We start from the raw sequence: 23,612 nt of genomic DNA, 5'->3' as shown, positions 1-23,612 counted from the left end.
AGATTGAACACCACCACCACCAAAAACAAAAAACAAAAAAAAAAAAAAAGCACTAATTTTTCTATAATTAAAATAAGAATAGGCTTAAAATGATAATAAACTCAAATCCAGCATCAAAACTAAAACATCATTAATTTTACGACAAAAGAAACATAATCTAAAAAAAAAAGTTAACCTGTTCCATGGCATTCTGGGCAGCGCTCATGAGCTTGGTAGCCAATCCCAGTTTGCGATGCGTACGAAGCACGGCGAGTGACGTAATATGGCCATGGCACTCATTGCTTTCTTCTTCCATCTTGGCCAACACGTAACCAACAATACGTCCGTTGTAGTCTTCGGCCACGTAGAGGAGCTGCGGCCACGAAAGGATGTGGTAAAAGTAATACTTCATCTGGTAGTTCTCCGGCAGACAGAACAAGTTGCAAGCTTGCATTGCAAGTAAGTCATCTACGGTAGCCTTACGTATACACACCATTGTTTCTCTTGATTGAGATTGTGATCGTCTTTTTGGGGTTTAGGTTAGGGTTTGTCCGATTTGGTTTTTGTGGTGACAGAGAAGAGTCAATGGTGTCAGGAGTGGATTTTGTAGGCTTGGCCCATGTTATGGGCTCTTGAGTTGGGCTGCTAAGTGGAAAAACTTGGAGATATCGGTATATTATATATAAACTGAGTGGAGCTTTTTGGCATTGGCACCTGCTATTTTTTACGGCGCCTCATAAATTCTATAAATATCCTTTATTCCATTTTTATTTTTTTTAATTTTAAAAAAGTTTTTAATGCGGATATCGACTTTTTACACCGAAATCTTGTATCGACTTATGTGTTTCGTGATTCACATCAATTGTTCTATACATGTTTTGAAGTACTATTTCTATACATGTTTTTATTCTTAACATTTTTCTAATATTCATTATTATATCCATGTGTTTAGAGTGAATTGAAAGAGATGCATTGGGTGAAGATAACCATTAGGAAAAAAGAATATGTATGTTGAATATGCAGCAGGCGAGCTTGAATGCTTGGAAATCAACAGAAATTCTTTTTTGGCATGCTTGCTGGAAATTGGAATAAAAGCCATTTGATACTGCTCTTAAACAACTGACTATCAATATATTGGTCTAATAGATGTTAAACCCTCACATACAAGCTTGAACTTTTAGGTAGGTGGGATTATAACTTAACACAAGAAATGTCCAGGTTTTGATCTCCAGCTTAACCTGATGAAACTCACTTCTCCTGAATCTTTAGAATTCAATGGTTGTTTCTTTCTCTCTTGCTCAATCCGAGACTATTTTCCTATAACACTTAAAAAATTGAAGGTCATTAATTGTACAAATACAGAATTAGTGATTACGGTATTGATGAAAATTCTCAAGTTTTCAGAAAAAAGAAGTGTTGACGCTTGATTTTGGACGCCAACGACTCGCACGTGGGAAACGCTGAGCTGACTCAGGAGACACACGTGATGGATCCATGAGATTTGAATATGGAGCTGAGATTATATATTTTGTAGAAAAAATAAATAAAAGATTGGCAAGAGGGGTTTTTATAGTGGTTCGGATGCAACAAGCGACTCCTACATCCACTGTTATTTTATTTGATCTCTCACTATTTCTATGAATTTGCCCGTAAGGCATACAAAGATGAAGAAATACAGTGTTTTTACAAAGAGAAAGAATTGAAGCTAAATCTCAGCCCAGCCACCAGCCTCTCTTCTTCAGGAAGAGAAAAATCTATTTATTCACATTTGCACTCAATGTAATGAGAGCTTTAGCAAACTGCCTTGACACATGGAAGGCTCTCGTCCATTCATCTCTTTGAAATGAGATAAAGTTGGTGAGAATATCTTTGGAGATATGGGCTTGGCAGCTGGTACAAAGAGACATTAATTGTGCTGACATAGGCTTGACTTTTGAGGCATAACAAGAAGTTTCATATACGTGCCAGAAACTGCATAAGACCGCTTGTGAGAGATGAAGGAGGCCAGTTTGATGATGGGGCTTAATGAAAGGCTTGATTAATGAACAAGGGAAGGATCATAATCAAGTAGTAAAAGCCCTCAAGGATGCTAAAAATGGAAGCAAAAAACACCCTGGGCAACATTGTGGGTGATGTTTAACACAATAATCCTAGCCACTGCTTGATATGTTTATATATATCCATGACAAATCAATCTCAATCTCAGCACAATTCAACCCCCATATAAATTTTTGTATAAATACATCCAGCACACCATACAACCCCCCATATATCTTTACACGTTTGTTTGAATAATCAAGAACTGGACCACCCCTAGGTTGTCTAGTCTTTCACGTTATAAATTGTATTTCTTTGTGTTGGAAAAATATTTTTACACGTTTGTTTGAATAATCAAAGGTAATCTCCAAATTAGTCCAAGTTTTTGTCATTATGCTAAAAGTTGGACTGCCTTGAAGCTTTTGGGACACCTGTGTTTATTATGATAAGGTTGAAATTATTGACATTAATCAAAATAAGAAATAAAATCACCAATTCCAATAAGTAATTTATCAACTATGCTAAATCCTAATCTCTATTTTAACCAGGCTTTTCTTTTCTTTCCTGGTAAAACAATGGAAATGCTGAAAGAATATGAAGCTATATATAATGTGTCATAAAGAAAGTAAATTAATTAAGTGTATCTTGAAGTGTTGGCAAGAGCTGAGCCATTAAGGAAGTGGGAGACGAGTGAAAGAGCTCTCTTGGGCTGGTAGCTTGGCAACTCATTGTTAGGTAAGTTGACCAGCTGCTGGTCCATGGCTACTAACTTGATAGGGACTTGGGCCAGCTGCTGGTTCCACGCCTGCTAGCTTGATAAGGACTTGTGCTGCTCGAAACTTTTTCATCTGTCTTCTTCATGGTTTTCTGAATCTGATTGTTAATTGATTCCTGTGGAACCATATCACGCTGATTCACCGTTCACTAAACGAATGATAAACGACCACTCAAATATTTATACCAGTATTCAAACAACATGCAGTTTGTTCTGTTCCCAGGAAAATTCTGAAGTCTCAGAAAAGTTATATTCCTGCCAGAAACTGCGTAAGACGACATGATATGTACATCTTGTGAGAGAAGGAGGAAGAGATATAAATGATAAGAGAGAAGCTAAACTTCTGGTTTTAAATTTTTAATGAAAGGCTTCAATGATGAACAAGGGAATGAGCACAATCAAGTAGTAAAAGCCCACCAGGATGCTTACCATCGAACCAAAAATGATTCTTGACAACATTTTCAGTGTTGGTATATCACAGTAAATTCTACCTAATTGTTGATGTTTAGATAAGAGCACAAGCTGATCAGACCCCATAATTATATTTTTAATTGAGATAAAATCATTCATGAGATCTGGAAATCAAAATTGGACACGCCAAGGTTTTTTATTCTTTCACGCAAAATATTTGTTGGATTTTAAAAAAATTATTTCCAAATTGATGTAGTTTTCTGAGGTGAATGATACATGTTTGCCAAGGTTGTTTATTCTTCTTATATGAAATTTTGGTAGATTGGTTATGTCATCATACTTATCTACAGCCATTCTGAACAATTATTCTTTTGGTGTAGGTGGAAAGCATATTTCACTGCAGACTTTTACAAGGATATTGGTAATGCCCACTGTTTGTGTTCATCTTATTCCTATTGTTCGAATTCATATTCCTCCCCTGTGTCACTGAGGTTGAATAGAATCTATTCAATATACTGTGGACAAGTCTACAACATACCTCACCTAACTGTGGTCTGTGGCACATGCTAAATCAGCAAATTGGGAAAGAAAAATCAGTGTCGCATTCTTTAATACGCAAGTAGTATATTTGTAGCGCTGAATTTTTTCTTTTTTCATGCAGCAGGACGAAAAACTCTGATATTCCTTACGATCATGGAAGAGGAAGAATATGAACGTTGCATATTGCCCCACATAATTTGTCCACTGGATCTTGATCTGCATGTCCCAGCATGTGAGAGTCTTGAATGCTTGGAAATCGATGGCAACTCTTTTTTGGCATACTTGCTGGTATGCATGCCATTCGGCAATGCTCTTAAACAACTGACGATCAGTAAATGTCCAGGCCTTGATCTCCAGCTGCACCTGATGGAACTGGCTTCTTTTGAGTCTTTGGACTTCAATGGTTGTTTCTTTCTGTCCTGCTCAATCCGAGACTATTTTCCTATCACTCTTAAAAAATTGAAGACCATTAATTGCACAATTTCAGAATTAATACTCACAGTATGGGTGGAACAAAAAGATTGGTTCTGTACCCAAGAAAATTCTCTAAGTCTCAGAAGAAAAAAAGTTCAACACCTGCCAGAAACTGCATAAGACGGCTTGTGAGAGATGCAGGAGGCCAGTTTCATGATGGCTTTTAATGGAAGGCTTGATTGATGAACAAGGGAATGATCATCATCAAGTAGTAAAAACCCTCCAGGATGCTAAAAACGGAACCAAAGAAGATCCTGGGCAACATTGTGGGTGATGTTTTTAACACAATTGTCCTAGCTCTACTTGATATGTTTATATATACTAAACCAATCTCAACCCCCGCACAAGCCAACCCCCATAGACTTTTTTATACATTACAAGTTTACAACCCCCATTAAGGTCCCTGGAAATCAGGAATTGGACCAACCCCAGGTTGTCTAGTCTTTCACGTGAATGATTTCTTCAGGGGTTTGGTGGATGATGAAATGTGATCTCCAAGTTGCCAAGTGTTTGTCATATTTGCTAAAAGTTTGACTGGCATGAATCTTTTGGGACACTGTGTTATTATGATAAGGTTGAGATATATATATGCCATTAATATATTGTTATTACTTGGAAATTATTGACAAGAAACAAATTAAGAGATAAAATTACCAATTCCAATAAGAGATTTACCAACTATGCTAAATCCTAATCCCCTATTTAAATCAGGCTTTTCTTTCTTTTCCTGTCCTGGTAAAACAATGGAAATGCTCAAACATATGAAGCTATATATAATCATAATGAAGCTGAATTAATTAGTGTATCTTGAAGTATTGGGAAGGGGTGAGCCATTAAGGAAGTGGGAGACGAGTGAAAGTGCTCTCTTGGGCTGGAAGCTTGGCACCTGATGCCCAGCTCCTCTCACTGTGGCAAATGTCAAATCTCCCTTGTACACTTGTGTATATCCACCAACCTGTCAACACAAACACAACATTGAATTAAGATCATAAATTATTAACCAAAAAAAAAAAAAAATTCTTAAGTAAGAATGTCAAGCCAAATCCGCGGATTGGGTATCCGTCAGTTTGAACTGAACGAGTCAAGTTGAACCCAATCCGCCCTCTAATTGCGTGAATGCGGGTTGTACCAAACAGTTTGGATCCGGTAGTGGATATAAAAACCCAACCCGTTTATCTGTTTTTAAAATAAGATACATTTCCAAAAACTAGAAATGAACTCTCAAAAGTATAATTATTGTCATCTCCATATTCAATGTCATATCTCATATGTTTATAGTAGGTTTTTAATGTCTATGCATTAGATGTGTTACATACTGGGTAACCCTCAATCAACCTTCAAAACTCAACCCAATTGGACCCATAAAGCCCAACTCAACCCAACCCAGTCCATTGTGGGTTGGGTTTTGCCACAGAAATTTAGAAAGGATTAAGGAAATGGAGGTAAAATTTACCTCGCCACCATGAAACCAAGCATGCCATGGAGTTTTGATAGGAAGGTTCATCGTGTTAATAGACATCTGGGTTGAAGTAACTGGCACTCTTCCATCTGTGTCACCACTGCAAAATTTCCATCAGAGGAAAGATTCGTCAAAATTAAGATAGAATGAATGTACATATAAAAAGAGGGTTGAGTAATGAATAATTCTATTTTCTATCATATGGTAGCTGCAGTAAAGTCCTCAACCCATATGGCAATAATCAATATTTTATGTTATGAAATTGACTTTGATCCATTACACTTTTAATGATGAACAGCCAAATGAGGGACCTATACATGCACGTTTTCCACAAAAGTAGAAGTGCAGAGAGATGAAATCTATGAAAAGCTTGGGGCCAATTGTTTTCATAGCAAAGTTAGCCTTAGCCTTTATTATCATTATCCCATCCACTGACAAACAAATGATTATATCCTCTGGAATCCGATAGAGAAATTTAACTAAAATTAATGGTTTTAATTTACCTGAATATCCAGACTCGAAGCCCGTTTGACATCAACTCTTGTAGAAGAGGAGTAACTGTTGAAGGGCTATCATTCCAATTTTGAAGGATGTCACTGCATGGCTCCCAGTCATGGCCAAGTTTTGTGACGTTTGCATGCATAGCTTCTTGAACATCGGGCCTATTTAGATAAGCATACACATAGTAATCGCTGCATGGATCGAAATTCATGATCTGCACACAACCCAATTAATCAATCAATTTCTTGAGTTTCAGAATTGTTTGATTGGAAACTTTTAGCTGATGTTAACTTACTGAGGCCCTCTTGGGGTGGGCAGTAAGATTGGAATGAACGCATAAGGGTGCATAGATGTTGTATATGTCCAGATAGTAAATGTTCTGGTTAACAACTTGAGTGGCTGCATCGCAGTCATCGGATTGATTTGAGGCATTGGATGAAAAATCACAGGATTTTTGGATTTGATCTGCAACTTCATACGAAATTAGAGCATGATTTTTGAAGTACTCATACATTCCTCTAACATCAGTTTCATCATTGATCACAGCATTCCCAATCTGCATATATTTGATTAATTTGTTATTGAGAAAGAAAATTAAGTTTCCGTCATCATTGGAATCAAAATGGATTCAACAAAACTGTTTCCCGAACAGGGAACTAAGTGTGTGAATGTGGGGACTTGCTAGCTGGACCAAAGAGGACCCCATAGCAGCCTGGTTTACTTTATACAACCCAAATTAACTTTGATGTATAAAGATCAAATAGATTATGCTTTGCATCTATACATGTTAATCATGAGAAAAAAGTGTAAAATGTTTAAATCGAATTAATGTTATTTCACTTCAAGATACACCATATCTAGTAAGCAGGCTTTGTCTTTAATATGTATGGCTTTAATATGCATAGAGAAGTCACACCAACTGATAATTAATGAAGCAAAACATAGTTAATATTGCTAGTTTTTAAGTATTAACGCAATATGAGCGTCAATTATATCAAATTACTATTTACAAATAGAAAATAAATGAGAATTTGAATAAAAGAGTAAATGCAGCCCAAAAGAAAAATGAAAAGCTAGCTCACATGGGGGGGGCAATCATCCAAATTCTAAGCATCAATCATTCAACTCTTTGAAAAGAAGCAAACAAAGAAAAGAAAAGGGTATCTAGCAAACATAACCTTATGTGCCATAGAGTACTCCAAGTTTCCAATTTTATTGAATTGATTGACTGTCGGTGTGATGTGTGTGAGAGAGAAATGGAAGAAGAAGAAGAAGAAGAGAAGATCGATACCATAATTCCTTTGAGGTTGATGATGGTCATGTTTGTCTTCTTGTTATGGGAGAGAATAGTATGTGCAAGTTGAGGTACATAATGCCCGGCATAGCTCTCACCAGCTATATAAAAATCTCTGTCTTTATATTCAGGAAATCTCTCCAGCCAATTCACCAAGAACACATAACTATCTTCAGCTGTTTTCCTATCTCCACTCTCATTGTAATCTGAAGTTGTATTAGAGTACGAAAACCCTACCCCAGCTGGTGACTCAAGAAACAAAACATTTGCAGCTTCACCCAAAAAATAAATAAAAAAAAAGTTAATAAAGTAAATGTACTTGGAATATACATTAATTATCAGTATAAAAAGAAGAAAAAGCATATATACCATTGTTCCATGAGTATAAATTTTTGTACAGTGTTTTGCCATCACTGTGGACTCTAAATGGTCCAAGTTCTTGCATTGCTCCATAGGCAAGAGAAGAGCAACCAGGACCTGAAAATACACATAAAAATTAAGCTACATCAGTGTCAAATAATTAAAGAAGAGTAGTCACCAGAAGCAACATGTTCCAGATTACTATTTTATTTTATGTTATGTGTTTCACAAAACCCATATTATATATTAAGTGTGACAGCATGCAAGAGTTCCCTTTCCCAATGAAAGTTAAATAAACATATGGGTAAGTTGATCTGAATTCTTTATTTATTGTGTTGCCTTCAATGTAATTCTCTTTCTCTGTCTGATAGTTTTTTAAATAGCGGTGGTGACTGCATGCACTCCAGCAAATCCTCCATGGGAGTGAAGCCAGGGATTTGAAACTCAGGCACATATGCACCACTTGTGGAGAAGAAATCAGAAACGTGGGCCTTGAATTTATATATAATTATATACAAAAAGAGAAAAGATAAGACAGCCAACATCATAATAAAATAAAATAATTAAAACTAGGCTAGAATATTAATATCAACATCATCTAAAAAAATGATTAATATTTCCTACCTAATAGAACAAGGAGTAATCATGCAATTTTGTTGCCAGGTTAGATGGGAATTTGAGAAGAGAGAGAAGAAGACTACTGACTTTCACAACTTTTAGCAAATAATATTATCATTCACATTGATGATGATAATGTCAAATAATACTTCAAGAAATTAAGAAAGAAACAAAAATGGACAGTCTGTTTCTTACCTCCATTGAGCCAAAGAAGAAGAGGAAATGACTCCTTAGACTTCTGAGCTTCAGCAAAGTAATAATAAAGAGCACGACCAGCAGATTTATCAACAGTAACATAACCACCATACTGAGAAAACTTAACCTGAGGTTGTCCAGGCAATCTGTCAATTCTATCTTTCTCTTTAAGACCCTCTTGAGGATGAACTTTGGAAGCTCTCTTCACATGGTGAATTCCCGCAAAGAGACTCGTATCAATCCCAGAATTCTCCTTCAACTTAACGTTGTAGAAATGGCCAAGTTGCTCTGCCTGTTTCTTGCAATGACTCTCACCTACCAGAAACAACACAACGAGAAGTAAACTACTGAAAAGTCTCTTCTCCATTGTGTTAATTTGATCCTTTCTCTTGCTTTATCTTCAGTATAAATAGAAGAAAAAAAGAATAGAATAATTGAAGTTGGATCCAAAAACTAGCTGTTTATAAGGAATCGTAAACGAATGATTGTTTTAAATGGAGAAGTTTCAACAACCAAGAAAGCTAGCCAGGAAGGGAAACTTGAAAAATATAATATAAATAATAAATAAATAAATTATATAATAATCAGATCCAAACACTTTTCTTTTATTCACCAATCATGTTCATCCATGTGAGAAGAATTTTGATACAGTGGTTTGGTCAACCATCACACATGCAGTGTTCATAAATTTTTATTAACATAGGGAGCTCGACATATTAGACATACCCAAATTATGGAAGATTAATTAATGGATTAGTTATAAATACTCTATTAATAATTAAACTTAGAATGCAACCAAATTTAACTTCTCATTAATCCATTAAATTATGTTAAATCAAGAACTAAAATTGTCTCAAAATCTATATAAAAGATTAGTGTTACAATGCAACCTGAAATATAGATTAATCAATAAAAAAATAATTTCATAAAAGGATTTGTTAATCACTTATTCACACTAGCACCTACCGACTCACTCTCACTGTCTCACACCACACAGTTGCCGCAAAACGCAAATCGTCATCAGCTCTTCCCACTTCCGCAAAGCCCAACCACCCATGGACCCTCACCCCTCCTTTAGCACATCCACTTCCAGCGGATCCCCAGTGGCCACCCAGCCTACCTTCCTTTCCGAAATAACACTTTAACTAAAATCATCAGCCACCAAATCAGAATCAACAAATGAAAAAAAGTATAAAAGAAATCCTGAAATTCAAAGCGTGGATGAAATCATTGGGAATGTACTCGGTAAGGGGCTACGCTAGAAGTGGGGACGCGTGGTAGGTGGTTTAATTCGTGAATAATCTCTTCCTTTGCCCACTGATTTCTTCTTCCCACCAAAATGACGTGTTTCAATAAGTTTTTTTTGCTTTTGCAATAATTCGTGAATTATAGCGCATAGAGGTGGGCAAGGGACCGGTCCTTTGCGGGCCCAGGCCTGGGCCCCATTGGGACTGGTCCCTTGGGACTAGTCCCAAATGGGACTAGTCACTCATGGGCCTTGGACCGGTCCCAGGCCCATGAGAAAAACCAAGACCGGATCAGGCCCTAGGCTGGTCGGGACTGGTCCCGTGGGCCCAGGACCGGTCCCAGGGCTTGGATATTTATTTTCCCCCTCAATTTTTTTTATATTTTGGGGGCAAAACAAAATTTATAGGGGGTTTTTAGTATTTTTTAGGGGTAAAATTTATAAATTTTATAAATTTTTTGGACCTAGAAGTGTTTTTTTTTATAAATTAGTAAAATTTCATTTTAACCCTCGTAATTTATATTATTTTAAAATTAATAGAGGGTTTTATGTAATTTGGCAGGGACTATATTGAAAAAATACAAAAAATTTGGGCCCAGGCCTGGGATCGGTCCCAGGCCGGGCCTTGGAGGAGGGCCCAGTGGAGGGCCCGGCCCTCCTCCTTAGGCCTGGTCCCGTTTTGGGACCAGGCCTCAAGGACCGGTCCTAGGACGGGTTTTGGAGCTGGGCTTTTGGGCCGCGTCAAAGCCCAGCTCTATACGAATTATACGGATGTTCCATAATTTGCGAATAATTCGGCAGTCATTTAAAAAGTACATAAATACGGTTTTATATGCGAATATACAGCTGGCTGTATATTCGCATATAAAACGCGTATTACTAACTAAGATCCAACACTTGTCCCACTAGTGCATCCTGTTACACCATCTCTTTAATGGCATCACCACAAATTTAGCCGCCACCGCCCACCACCAACAGCACCAAATTTTTTTTAAAAAAAAATTCCCGTCCACCCTTATAGTAGCTCCTCAAAACAATAGAAATTTGATCACCATGATAGAACCATCGCCACCACCATAAAATTAGCCAATACCACCACAAATTAAAAGCACACTGACAGAATGGTGAAGAAGATATTGGTGGCCGTTGGATATATATAGGTGTAGATGAAGTGTTTTCCCGATTTCGTTTTAATTTTGAGACCATATCAATCTGATTTTTAGAATTCCTTTTCGTTAAGGGAATTTAGACTTTAATAAAATATTTTTATTAGGTAGGGTGCATTTGGGGTTGTCGTAACTTTCTTGTAATCTTTTGTTACTGCGTTGTTGGGACGAAATGAGAAAGTGAGAATGAGAACTTTACGATTTTGAAATTGAGAGGTTTAGGGTTAAGGATATTTTATGTTATTTGAGGCTCTTAATCATATATTCTTATTAAAAAGAAAAAAGAAAAAAAAAAAAAAGAAAATAGCATAGTCTCACCTAACTGTTACACCAAATGAGGGGCCAGGGTAATTGAATGATTCCCAAGAAGTCCATACGAGGTGGTCGCTGGCTTGTGGATTTAGACTTAGGTAATAGTCATTCTTTGGCTTTCTTTTATATTATCTGGTAGACTGGTTATATCTTTGTACTTCTGTTATGCCATACTGAATCATAACTCTTTGGGTGTTCATGGAAATGGATTAGATGCCTTCAACGACTGAAGCCAAGAGTAAATGCACCAATTGAGGTGAAGGCAAATTTCACTGTAGACTTTCGCAAGAATTTGGTATTGTCTAATGTTTTATGCCCATCTTGTTTCTGTTCTTCAAATTCATATTTCTCCTATGTGTTTACATGATTCATTCTTAGCCTAATAGCGGGGCACTTGTTAAATACCCAATTGAGAATAAAACTTAGTTTTTCATTCTTTAATATATAAATTCATATATTTGCAGTTTCTAATTTTTTTTTATTTTTTGTCATGTAGAACAGAAAACTTGGAATACCCTATGATCTTGGAAAAGGGAAAATTTGTGCGTTGCCTATTGACCCATGGTGTCTGGCCACTAGATTTTGATATACAATCTCCCAACATGTGAGAATCTTGAATTCTTGAAATCAATAGCAATTCCTCTTTGGCATACTTGCTAGAATACAGCCATTTGGTACTGTCTTAAAAAACTTAAGATCAGTAAATGTCCCGATCTTGTTCTCCATCTTCACCGGATGGAAACTCACCTTCTTGAGCCTTTGGAGTCAATAGTTGTTTCTTTCTCTTGCTCAATCCAAGAATATTTTCCTCTCACTCTTAAAAAATTGAACCTCATGAATTGCCCAAATTCAGAATTAGTACTCAAGGTATTGATGGAACAAAAAGGTGTCCATTAAATCTTGTTGATAGAAGGTTGTTCTTCACTCTTCTCATTCTAATGGACAAGTTACCTTCCACTATCAGACACCTAAAGATAAGAATTGTGTCAATTGACATCGTTCAGTGCATCTCTGAGATAACAAAAGATCCTTCTGTCGTTTTTTATGTGAAGATGATTCAAATTTACCGAATTTGGCCTTATTTAGGGCCCTAGATCTTAGAGAGTTAGAGATTTGGAATTGTCCAAATCTTGAGTCTTACCCGAGGGCTTGCTCAACATCAAGAATCTTGAGCTACTGTCATTAAGTAATTGCTTTAGTCTTGTGTGTTTCTGATGGGACCTGGATAATGAGGGTGTAGGAAAAGTGAAATAAGATAGCAAGCAGTGGATGAAGGGATGTTGGCAGGAAACTTCCATGGGCTAGGCTAGGACAGGTGGCGATTGGGGGTGGGATAGCAAGAGAATTCAGTTGGGAGAGAGAGGGAGAGAGCTGGAGGATAAAAAGAGGGGAGAGAGCTGGAGGATAAAAAGAGAGGGAGAGAGCATATTAGGGCAGAGAAGATATAGGGAAATTTGGGAGGAGCTAAACCTTGAAGTTAGCAATTAGGGAGGAGTGACCTTGAAGTCCAGCATTGTTTTTCTTTTCATGTTTTGATTTTCCTTTTGGGTTGATGTGTGGGTTATATTTGTGTTTGCTACCATTGTTATCAATTTGTTGAATATCCATACACTATCTATTTCTCCTATTTCTTGGTGTTGGCTGTTATTATTTACTGTTTTGTGAGTTTTTGGAGTGGGTTCTCATTAATTGGTATCAGAGCAGATTGGTTGTGGGATGTTTGGTACAAGAATGGAAGTTAGAATGGCAAATGTTGAGAGGGAAGTGTCAAAACTTGGGAGAGATATTGGTGTTGTTCTGGATGGTTTGATGGAAATACGAGCTTGGATAGAAGGAAAGATAAATAAGAAGTAAGGAGAAGAGATCGAGAGAATCATCGGGTTCCATAGTCACGGGAACTATTGACAACCAAAATATGGGAAATCAACGGAGGTAGGAGGAAATTATGAATTATTCAGCATAGAAGTAGAAGTGTTGGAGGAAGATCAGAGTAAGTTTGAGGTTGTTTCAGCCTTGTTAAGTGAAGAGAAAGAAGAAATTTTGAGGGCTACTGTTGTAACTAGGGAAACCTGAAATTAGGGTTGAAAAAAGATTGGGCAATCCAACTCAATAGTCCAATTAATTAAGTTGGCCCAAAGAATAGACGAAAAAAATTGGGCTTGGGAAGATTTAAAATTGGGCTGAGCAAACATGGGAAAAACAAATATAATGGGCTACAAAATTATTCTAGTCTCTGCAGGCCTGAAGACCAGCCCCAAACCCAATCAATTTGACCCACCCAGATCTAATAGCCAGATTAATACCCATTCCCTAAATCAGACTCATATTCAACGAAGCTTCACCGAAAATCATTCTTGCTCAGGGTCAACGCCCATGATCAACAACAAATCGACCCCTTTTCGGGGAATGATAAAAGATGAGGAAGAGTTGGGTAAAGAAGAAGAGGGCAATGAAGAAGTGGAGGAGCGGGATGGGTCTGGTAACAACTCCATCTTCCCACCGAGGACAAGGTGGTAGTAATTGGGGAGGCAAGATAGGATTGGATAATGGGTGTAGGAAAAGTGAAATAAGATAGCAAGCAGTGGATTGAAGGGATGTTGGCAGGAAACTTTGATGGGCTTAGGCTAGGACAGGTGGCGATTGGGGGTTGGGACAGCAAGAGATTCAGTTAAAGGGAGGAGAAGAGAGAGAGAGCTGGAGGATAAAAAAGAGTGAGAGAGCAGATTAAGGCAGAGAATAATATAGGGAAATTTAGGAGGAGCAACCTTGAAGCACAGCAGTGTATTTTGTTTCTTTGAATTTGTTTTGAGTGTTTGAGTCTTTGATATTGAGTCGTAGTAAACTTATTTTGGTTTCTTTTTTGCAATTCCAAAAGTGTAACACAGCCTGAATCATTCAACTACAGCCTTCTGTTCTTGAATATTTTTAACATTTTTCCTTTTAAACTGTACATTTCATTACTGGTTTGTTGAGCTGCTGAATCCTATTAATTTGGTATCAGAGTGAGGTTGCTCACTGCGGTATGGTAATACTCGAATGGAAAATAGAATGGACACTGTTGAGAAGGAAGTTACTAGGGTGAAGAGAAACATTTCCAAGTTGACAGAAACAGTGGCACCCATGAGGGAGATAATGATGGACGTGCGAAACTGGATGAGGCATAAGGATGAATAGGAAGAAGCTCAACATAGAGCAGAAGAAAGAAAGACAACAGAAAATGAGGAAGAGGCTCGCCAAAGGATGGTGAGGCATGAGGAAGACAATAACTCAAGCATAGGGAACCACCATGACGAACCACCACCACCACCTCTTCCTTACCACGGAGGCTATTCCACCACGAAGGGAGAACTTGACGAGAGTGGGAAGGCAAGAATTAGAGCTTCCACTTTTTTCTGGCGAAGATCCATAGGCTGGGTTTTTCGCGTGGAAAGGTAATTGCCCTTAACCAAGTTGCCGACGAGAGCAAGGTCCTCTCCATGGCATTGTGCATGGAGGGGAGGCCCTCCATTGGTAAATGGAACAAATCCAGGGCACCGGGACTACGTAGGCTGCATTCAAGGTAGGTTTCCTGCAGAGATTCAACGGCGCACAAGAAATCAGCCCGCGGAACTTCTTATGTCGATGAGGCGACCAGAACTGTGCTAGACTACCACTGGCGGTTTTGAAGAAATTGCGGCAATGTAGTAGGAGAAAGGGAGGATGTGCTTTCTGTAGCTTTTTGACGGGTTACAACCCGAGATCCATGCTGAAGTGAAGCTCCAACAAACAGATATTTTGGGTCAGCCAAATTTTTAACTCAGATTGCAATCCTAGCCTAGAAAGTGGAAGAAAGAAATCAGTCTTGGAAAAAGCCAGAGGAGGGTTGGGCCGACAGGGAAGTTTGGGGAATTAGTAATGGCCCACGTTTCAAGTTAAAAACCAATCGGAATGAAAGAGCAAAAAAGAGCCCAAACACACATAACCCAACCCAAAACCACCCAAATACATTCAACATTCAACCCAAAAATTCAGGCCCCAAACACAAATTTCAGGCATGCTTCCACCGAGAACAACTCTAATTACGCGTCAACTCCAGCAGCCACCTTCAAATCTTCCAACTTCTCGCGAGATTTTCCTTTCGGAGGTTAACCGAATCTGAGATCCAGAGGAAGAGGGAAAAAGTATTGTTATAGATGTGATGCAAAATTTTCAATTGGGCATAGGTGTAGTGAGAAACAGTTTCAGATTGTTCTACTTGAGGGAGAAGAGGAGAATCCAGAGCTGCAGGAAGAAGAGGAAATGAGGAAGTTGCCGTTGAACAAATCAAAGCCATGTGAAGCTATCCATTAGCTCGGTGGTAGGAATACAAGGGCCAAAAACGATGAAGCTTAAAGGAGTATCCACGATAAGGAATTAATTGTGTTGATTGATAGTGGGGCTTCCCACAATTGCATTGGTTTCGAGGCAGTGGGTAGGTGGAATTACCAGTGGTTACAACCCGTCTTTCGACTCAGGTGGGAGATGGTTATCGGGTGACATGTCAGGGAGAATGTAAAGCGGTTTGCTGTGGAATTACAAGGAATGGTTGTGGTTCAAGATTTTTTTTCCGTTTGAAATGGAGAGTGCTGATGTAGTACTCGGGATGGCGTGATTGGAGACTTTAGGGGAGACAATAATTAATTGGAAGAAGTAGACTATGAAGTTCAGATCAGGAGAGCGAATGGTACAACTACGAGGGATCCTTCCTTAAGCAAAACACTAGTGTCTCTGAAGGCCATGATAAGAATGTACAGAGGAGAGGACAAGGAAATTTGAGAGGCAGTTGGCCCTCGAAGCACAGCAGTGTTATTTTTGTTTCTTTGAATTTGTTTTGAGTCTTTGAGTCTTGATATTGGGTCGTAGTAAACTCTTATTCTAGTTATCTTTCTTACCGTTCCAAAAGTGTAATACACCGTCTAAATCATTCAAATTAGCCTTCTGTTTGAATATTCATTAACATTTTTCTTTTTAAACTGTTACATTTCATTGTGGTGTGTGAGCTGCTGAATCCTATTAGTTTCCAGAAGAAGGGTTGCCAGTACCAGCCTAAAATCGCTTAATTTTTTTCGTGTTACAGTCTGAAGTCTCTTTCCAATATTTATAGAGTAGATAGCTTCCCACTTTAAGTCTTTCGTTTGTCCTCGTTTGTGTCCTTTCTAGGAGGACGTTTGCCCCTAAATTTGGAAACTATATGTGGCTAAATGTGAAAGAATTATAGTCTGTTAGTGGCGGTTGCAGGACTCCAGCATCTTTTAAAAAAAAAAAAAAAAAAAAAATTATATGGGGATGCCCACAGACTAAAAACTTTGTGTATGAGGATGAGGACAACTTTGATATAGTTATACACTAAGATTGCTTCTTGTTTTTATTCAGCTTTCTGGATGATTATAATATAATGAAAAAAAATTGTTTGGGTTGAATTGTCTAATTTATCAGCAGGGGACAACGGCTAGAAGGACACACCACCCTCACTCAAAAAAACTGCAGAAAACCAGTAATCTAATAAAGGAAGCTCAAGCAGTCAAACACACAACCCCCAACCAAAACTCCCATAAACGCCATTGGACCAAAAGCAACAGCCGCAAACAACACAATCCCGACAACGTTCACAAACACTGACCTACACAGACCATAATCAGCAATCTACAAAAGGGAAAACGATTGCCAAAAACCCACAGCAGCACAAGCATACACAGAAACCACCCAAGGTAGATAGCCAGCATCCAAAACCGAAAAGCCTTCTGCCCCCAATCACAACCAACTCGCAAACAACCCAATCTCCTCTAAAATATTAATTAAATTGTTTTTTGTCTCTTTCATACCATGGTATTGAACCTCTTTGAATTGTACACTCTCACAAAGCTATATAAAAACTGGCGTATAATCGGCAAACATGAAACTAGGGTTGAACTATTTTAACTCCAAAATTACTTGAATTTAGAATATCAATTACTAATCACAGTTGCAGTAGTAAATTCAGTAGGACTTTGAACTAGAACACTATTTATCACGGAAAATTTGGTTAAGGTTAATGTTAAATTTGGAGAATGACTAGAGGATTAGAAATAAGCCAAAGAGCAGAAACACATAACCGACTTGCATCTATATGAATCCAAAACTCCCACATTGAAATTACAAATTTGTAATTACAAAAGTATCATACCAAGAGGATTTAATGTCATTGGTGTTCATCTGCCAGTGCAAAAACAATAGTAAACATGAAACACTGATATGTAAAATAAAAGTATGCATACAAAAGTGGATAGGAGAGAAAGAGACTGATTTTATCTTCAAAATTCAAGTTTTTTCCATCTCCTGCTTGAAATACCGGCCACTTGGCAAAGCTTTCTCCACTCCTTTTCACCAAAAAAGACTGTCAGTTTCTATTGGATGCACATTGAACAACCTACTGCAAGTTATGGTGTTAACTAATCACTGAAAATAAAATTTCTAACTGAAATGAGTTCTTTCAGATAACACTTGGATGGGTTGCTGAGCTCAGGGCATCCTTCAATACAAATTGACTTTAGCTTGGTGAGAAGACCCCCTTGGGAATACACCGAGTTTACAATTGCTGATGGTCAAAGTGTTGAATTGACTCCATGTCATGCAGTCCGTAGGGCAGCACTCGGAGATCTAAACAATCGAATATCGAGAATGACTTCACTTTGTGGCAATCCCCATCAGGGAAGTATTTAAGTTTTGGGCAATTGCGTATCAACAAATTTTCAAGATAGTTGAAACTGTGGAGGGCATCAGGTAAGATACAAGTTCAGACAGTAACGATTTCAAGCTCTTTAAGTCTTGAACTTGGAGAAACATTGGGAATCAGTAATTAAGCACCACTGACATGCAAACTTTCCAGATTAGTATTTGAGTGGAATAAACCTGTGGTAGGGATTCCAGATTGGACAGCATGTGATACAAGATTCTGAAGAGTAAGAGGTAGCCCACCATCTGGAAAGGTCTTGAGAGAAGAGCAACCAACACTCTAGGACTTGAAGAAAAGGCACCTATTGCGCATCAAACCAATAGGTAAGGACTGCAAAGCTATACATGCCCTGATTTGAAGATGTCTAAGAACTGATGGGGAACCGATATCGGAAGGGTAAAAGACTCCAACAATGAATGATTCTCAATGTGTAGAGATGTTGAGGCTAAGCAGCCGCTTGGAAGCGTGCCATGCTGTAAAGTAAGATATTCCAACTCTGGAATGAAGTTAACTATGGAAACACCCAACTGGGAAATAGTCAAATTGCAATACACAGCTTCACAAGTGAGGTGAGGTTAGCAAACTGACGACTATCACGGGACACATTCTTCCAGCACAAATTGGATTTGTGGAAGGAATGAAATCTGATGCAATCCCATGTAGTTACGGATCTCAAGACTTTTCAAGGAGCCAAGAGATGTGGGCATCATAGAATTTTGGACAAGTCCTCAATATACAGAAAAGGAGGCAAGGGAAATCTTCAGCACTAAAAGCAAACCACTTTTCCCAATTAGGCATATTCTTGAACCTCAGAGTTTCCAGGGACCGAAAAGGTTTTCAGTACCCAGTCAATGCCATAGAACTCAGAACCTACATTGCATACATTGTTCATCCCTTTGATAGTGAGGTCTTCGAGTGAGGGTAGCTAGCAACACGGTGGTAAGGATGTGCAGTTTATCAATCAGTTACTCGGAGGACCACTAGATTGAAGAATGGATTCCCTATCCAGCACGGAAATTTGGCGCCACCGTAATGCTTAAGTGAAAGCTCTTTAAGGTTCCTATGAGGTTTCAGCAATCAACTAGATCTTCTCCCCGCTCAAGTACATCAGAATGCTACTAGCTACTATTCCAAAACCAAATTATGAGAAATTCTTTGTCCTCCAACTTCGCTTTCACCTTAGCTATCTCTTGCGGCACATTTCAAGCCTTAGTATGGATAGATCCCTCTTAGATTTGCTAGATTCCCCAACTCATTGATTCGCATCCACGATCTTTGCCAACAGGAAAATATGGCTGTGAGAGCCCCCTCATCTGGACCATGGGCTCTCCAGTCTGGCCTACTGCGGCCTCATGGGCTTTTCACATGCGCCCCATCATCTTGGCCTGATGGTACTCACCTTCTTGTCACAAGTACTTGCCTGCAGGTCTTGTGTTCGAGAGGTGGGGAAGGCGAAAGAAACCCACTTGCAGGGGTGGGGATATTCCTATGATTGGGGCCCAAGATGATGGGGCGCATGTGGAAAGCCCATGAGGCCGCAGTAGGCCAAGACTGGGATAGCCCATGGTCCAAGATGAGGGGGCTCTCACAATGGCAATATCTGAAGATTTTTAATCTACCAATATGCGATGGAAGCTTCTGTAAACTACTAGTTTCTCTATATCCAGATGTTGCAAATTGCAAGGTCCCCCAATTTTGTCGGCAACTCTGTAAGAAATTTACATCCATATAAAATCAGTGATAGCAAGTTGTATAAGTGGCAGACTGAGTCAGGCAACTTGTGATATGAGTGTAAGAAAGATCCCAATAGGCAGATGTTCCAAGTCGCCAATTAACTCTGGCAGCTCAGTGAATGATAACACTCGTAAACCACGACATCTCATCAATAGACTACAGAACATTGTTGGTTATTTGACAGTTTTTAAACTTACAACAATTGGCAAGAAAGTCTGCACACGCTTGTTTGGATCGAAGGCCTCAAAATTTAGAAAGGCATCAAATTTTCTTGGAAAGTAAGACAAATGTCGTGCCTTTCATGAATCTTGTATTCATCACCCTCTTGCAACCTGAGACATCTTTCTCCGGCCACAAATTGAGCCAAATCATTGATAAGATCGTGCATTTTATACCCAAACTCACTCCCACGGCTACAACGTTGGAAGAGTGATCTTGAAACTAGTTCGTGAAAATATTGGCTACCAATGTCTTACTTGTGAATGTTGCACAAAACCTTGCGCTACCACAACTAGACTAAGTTCTTCTCATCAAACTCATATCCTGGGGAAATGCACAATAGGCAAAGCAAGTTTTCAAATGCAGAGGGAGATGATGATAGCTCAAAATTAGCTCCGGAAGGATGCCACAATACTGATCAAGAAATTCCCACACTTCACTATTCAAAATGAGCAGCCAATCACCCATATCTAAACTAGAGTGCAATAGGCCTCCCAATGCTTGCGCTAAGGTAAACTTTACATTTATGCTATCTTACCATGATCTCCAAGTTTGGACGAGTTGCAGAATCAATCCGGAGAAGGCATGATGTGCAAACAATGTCCAACAATCATCTTCCGATAGTTCCTGCAAACAGAAAATAGGACCTATGCCAACGGTTTGTGCAACATGTTTACTACGAGTTGTTATAATTATCTGGCTCCAGGTGCACCAGCTCTGAACAGAAGCCGCAAAACATCCCATTCACCATAATTCTTATTCCATAAATCATCTAAACCCAGTAAAAACTTTTTGACTCCAGCTTCTTTTTCAACATTTTTTGAAGTGGTTCAAGGTTTATAACATGAGAGCACCCTTTACCCAACGACTCCAAGATCGCCTTGTAACTTTACCAAATCAAAGTCTCCTGATACGAAAGCCACCCTTTGAGGTCAAATGTTATCCACCTTTCGTCACTATACACAATCTGACTCAAGGTTGTCTTGCCAACACCGCCTTGACCTACTAAGGAAACAACACTGACTCCCGCTTCAATGTCCTCGTCAAGAAGGCAATTAACTTCTTGGTACCTCTTCCTTCCAAAGACATGATCAACTAACAAAGAAGTCAAGGGTAACGTTCGCCACAGCCCGGTAGCCTTCTCCACAACATTTTCTCTCAAACCAAGCTTTACTATCTCTTTTGCAATTTATTGAATCTCTCTGTTATCTTCTTATATTGTCAACTAACTGCTGGTTGAAGGCAATAGCAACAACTGGCTTTAAAGGATTGCACCCACTCGTCAACACGCTCTAATTGAATCTCAAGATTTGAGTGGCAATTTCCAGTACATCTTCAGCAATCTGCCAAATTGCAATTCATCAAACCATAATTTAACGGCACTGTCTTCCATCTGTAACAATGAAGCCACCAATGCAAATTTTTTAACAACTAACAACCCTTAAACTAGTAATTAACAACAAAAAATAACATTTATTGCATGATTTTTTCTATTTTACATAAACCAGAATAACAATTTTAGATTCCAAGACTATATTTTCTTTACCTGCTTTTCCTCAACGTCTTTAGTCACAGCATCTATTTTTGAAACAATAACCTCAGTTTCATCACTTCAGAATCAATTTTCCATTGAGTAGCAACCTCCACAGCTCACGAGAAGCCAATCTATCCAGTAAGACTGAAATAAAAATGAAACAAAGATTTCACCGAGAGTCATTGTTAAGCTCTCAACAGTTGCCGTACATAGCTAAATAAAACCCTAGAAGCCACTCTTATAGCCTATTATGATATTTACTCCTATTCTCTCTCCTCCACTTAGCAGAAAACAAAAGAGAGCTGGTGTGGGCAAGAAAAGCTTTATTTTTCCTTTGAATCTTGACTTTTAGTATATTTTACGGTTTCAAGAATGGGTTCAGAATCTTTTGAAAGAATGTATTAAACAATACAACACGGTGGGATGTTTTTGGTTGGGAGGGAGCAATGTTTTAAAACCGACCCGGCCCGATCGGTTCAACCAGTTCAACCGGGACACTGGCCAGTCAGCCGGGCCGAGTGAGCCTTATAACCGGTAGAATTACATCGCCCAGCTGACCCGCGGTTGGACCGAGGTGTTGTAGCACCCGCCGGTCCAACCGGTGACTTTAATGAAAAACGGGTGCATGCACATTAATACAAAATTTAAAAATGAAAATATAAATTTAATAAATACTAAAACAATAAACACTTGACTTGAGTCTTGACTTAAACAGTATCACATTTCCCCCATTTTGACATTTTCATGCTACTTCTTCCCTCTCTTTCGTCTGAAAACTCTGAAAACTATTTTGCATTTTCATCATCCACGAGTCCCCCTCACCAGTTCACCTTCGAATCTCGTCGCATTAGCCTTCACCGTCAACTGTATAGCTCGTTGTCAGCTGGGCTATGGGGTACCGCGGATATTCTCAATCCTCTTTCACCGCTGATTGCTCTGTTCTTCCTCACCGTCGATCAGGAAGCTACACTGTCGTTGTCATCTTTTCTTGCTCAGGAACTGGTGAACTATGGGCAATGCGATCTCTCTTCTCTTTGCAATCTGTAGTTCTGCTCTATTCAGTACTTCAGTGTTCAACTGTCATAGTCGCCGTCGAGCTACCTCTCCAACGGTCAACAGCAGCTTGTCTTTAGTCTTCACCAACACCAGGTATTGATTGTATTTTCATTTTTAGTTTTTTACTACAATGTTATACTTTAACTTTATAGTAATAGTTTAAACTTTGCAGTTTATATTGCCGTTTGTAATCAGCAAGAGTCCCCATTGTCTCAGCATGATTGACTTGTTCTATGATCTGTAATTTTCTTTTAGCTCTTTTCGTGGTAATTTGAGTTATCTGTTATACTGTGATTGTAGCATTTAGTTTTAGGCCGTTGATGACTTCATTTGTGATGCTGATGTAAAGTGAAGTTGAACAAATGTTATAATTTGAACCCCAAACTTATACTTTAAATTTCTGTAGTCTCATTTTCTTATAGTTAGCATCAGAAAACAAAAAGTTAAATTCCAGCTCAAAAAGTTAGAATCACACATCAACAAACCATATTGGGAAATGGATAGAGGCATTACGTGGTGCCTATTGGGATTGTATTATTCAAAAGTGTCTCAACTAATTACCATTTTTAATATATATCCAAGAAGACCCACCAACTCCCTTGATTTTCTAAAGATTTCATCTCCGCAAAATAACAACAAAATTTTTATACACCGAACATGGTTTATTCCTTAGTTTATAAGTAAATTGTCATGGAATTTATTAGCTCATGGACTATAATATTGGAACATATTTTTTCCACCACTCAAGTGATGGATTTATAACTTAACACTTAGATGCTACAAAATAACTTATAATAAATATAATTACCGTTTCAGAGAATTTCTAAAATCCCGACATTTATACCTAAAGTGATATGTCATTTATATAGTATTGATATGAAATGTAAAGTAAATGATACACACTTTGCAACATCGGTTTCTATTGATAGTCAGTTCTTCTATTGATAGATGAGTGATGCAAAGTGTTGTGGT

The 23,612-nt window shown here is 38.4% G+C and overlaps 3 protein-coding genes across 7 annotated transcripts in view; all 3 read right to left on the bottom strand.

Annotated features, from left to right (window-relative positions):
* LOC116138219 (N-terminal acetyltransferase A complex catalytic subunit NAA10) overlaps positions 1–571 on the bottom strand; it is a 73,154-nt gene extending 72,583 nt beyond the window's left edge. Inside the window, exon 1 of the mRNA XM_031423938.1 lies at positions 176–571. Coding sequence (XP_031279798.1) covers positions 176–475 — 300 coding nt within the window. The 5' untranslated portion in view covers positions 476–571. The remainder of the gene's footprint in view (positions 1–175) is intronic.
* LOC116138218 (F-box/WD-40 repeat-containing protein At3g52030-like) overlaps positions 1–23,612 on the bottom strand; it is an 81,928-nt gene that overhangs the window by 28,843 nt on the left and 29,473 nt on the right. The gene's annotated exons all lie outside the window — the stretch shown is intronic.
* On the bottom strand, positions 2,493–9,150 carry LOC116138217 (serine carboxypeptidase-like 40). 5 transcript variants are annotated; one of them, XR_004129271.1, is made up of 8 exons: positions 8,644–9,150; positions 7,840–7,947; positions 7,468–7,742; positions 6,472–6,732; positions 6,179–6,390; positions 5,670–5,775; positions 3,741–5,171; positions 2,493–3,056 (listed from the first exon to the last, which is right to left on the bottom strand). XR_004129271.1 is itself a non-coding variant. In XM_031423936.1 (7 exons), exons 1-7 carry the CDS (start codon positions 9,008–9,010, stop codon positions 5,010–5,012), a joined length of 1,491 nt encoding a protein of 496 aa, XP_031279796.1. In that variant the 5' UTR covers positions 9,011–9,150; the 3' UTR covers positions 2,495–5,009. The 5 variants fall into 5 exon arrangements, 1 of the variants encoding a protein (XP_031279796.1); XR_004129273.1 differs by having other exon boundaries at positions 2,493–4,192; positions 4,276–5,171; XR_004129274.1 differs by having other exon boundaries at positions 2,493–4,161; positions 4,276–5,171.

Source organism: Pistacia vera, unplaced genomic scaffold, assembly GCF_008641045.1.
Source record: "Pistacia vera cultivar Batoury unplaced genomic scaffold, PisVer_v2 Contig34, whole genome shotgun sequence".
Classification (NCBI taxonomy): Eukaryota; Viridiplantae; Streptophyta; class Magnoliopsida; order Sapindales; family Anacardiaceae; genus Pistacia; species Pistacia vera.
Note: the sequence above shows the minus strand (reverse complement) of the source record. Positions and strands in the feature narration are given on the sequence as shown.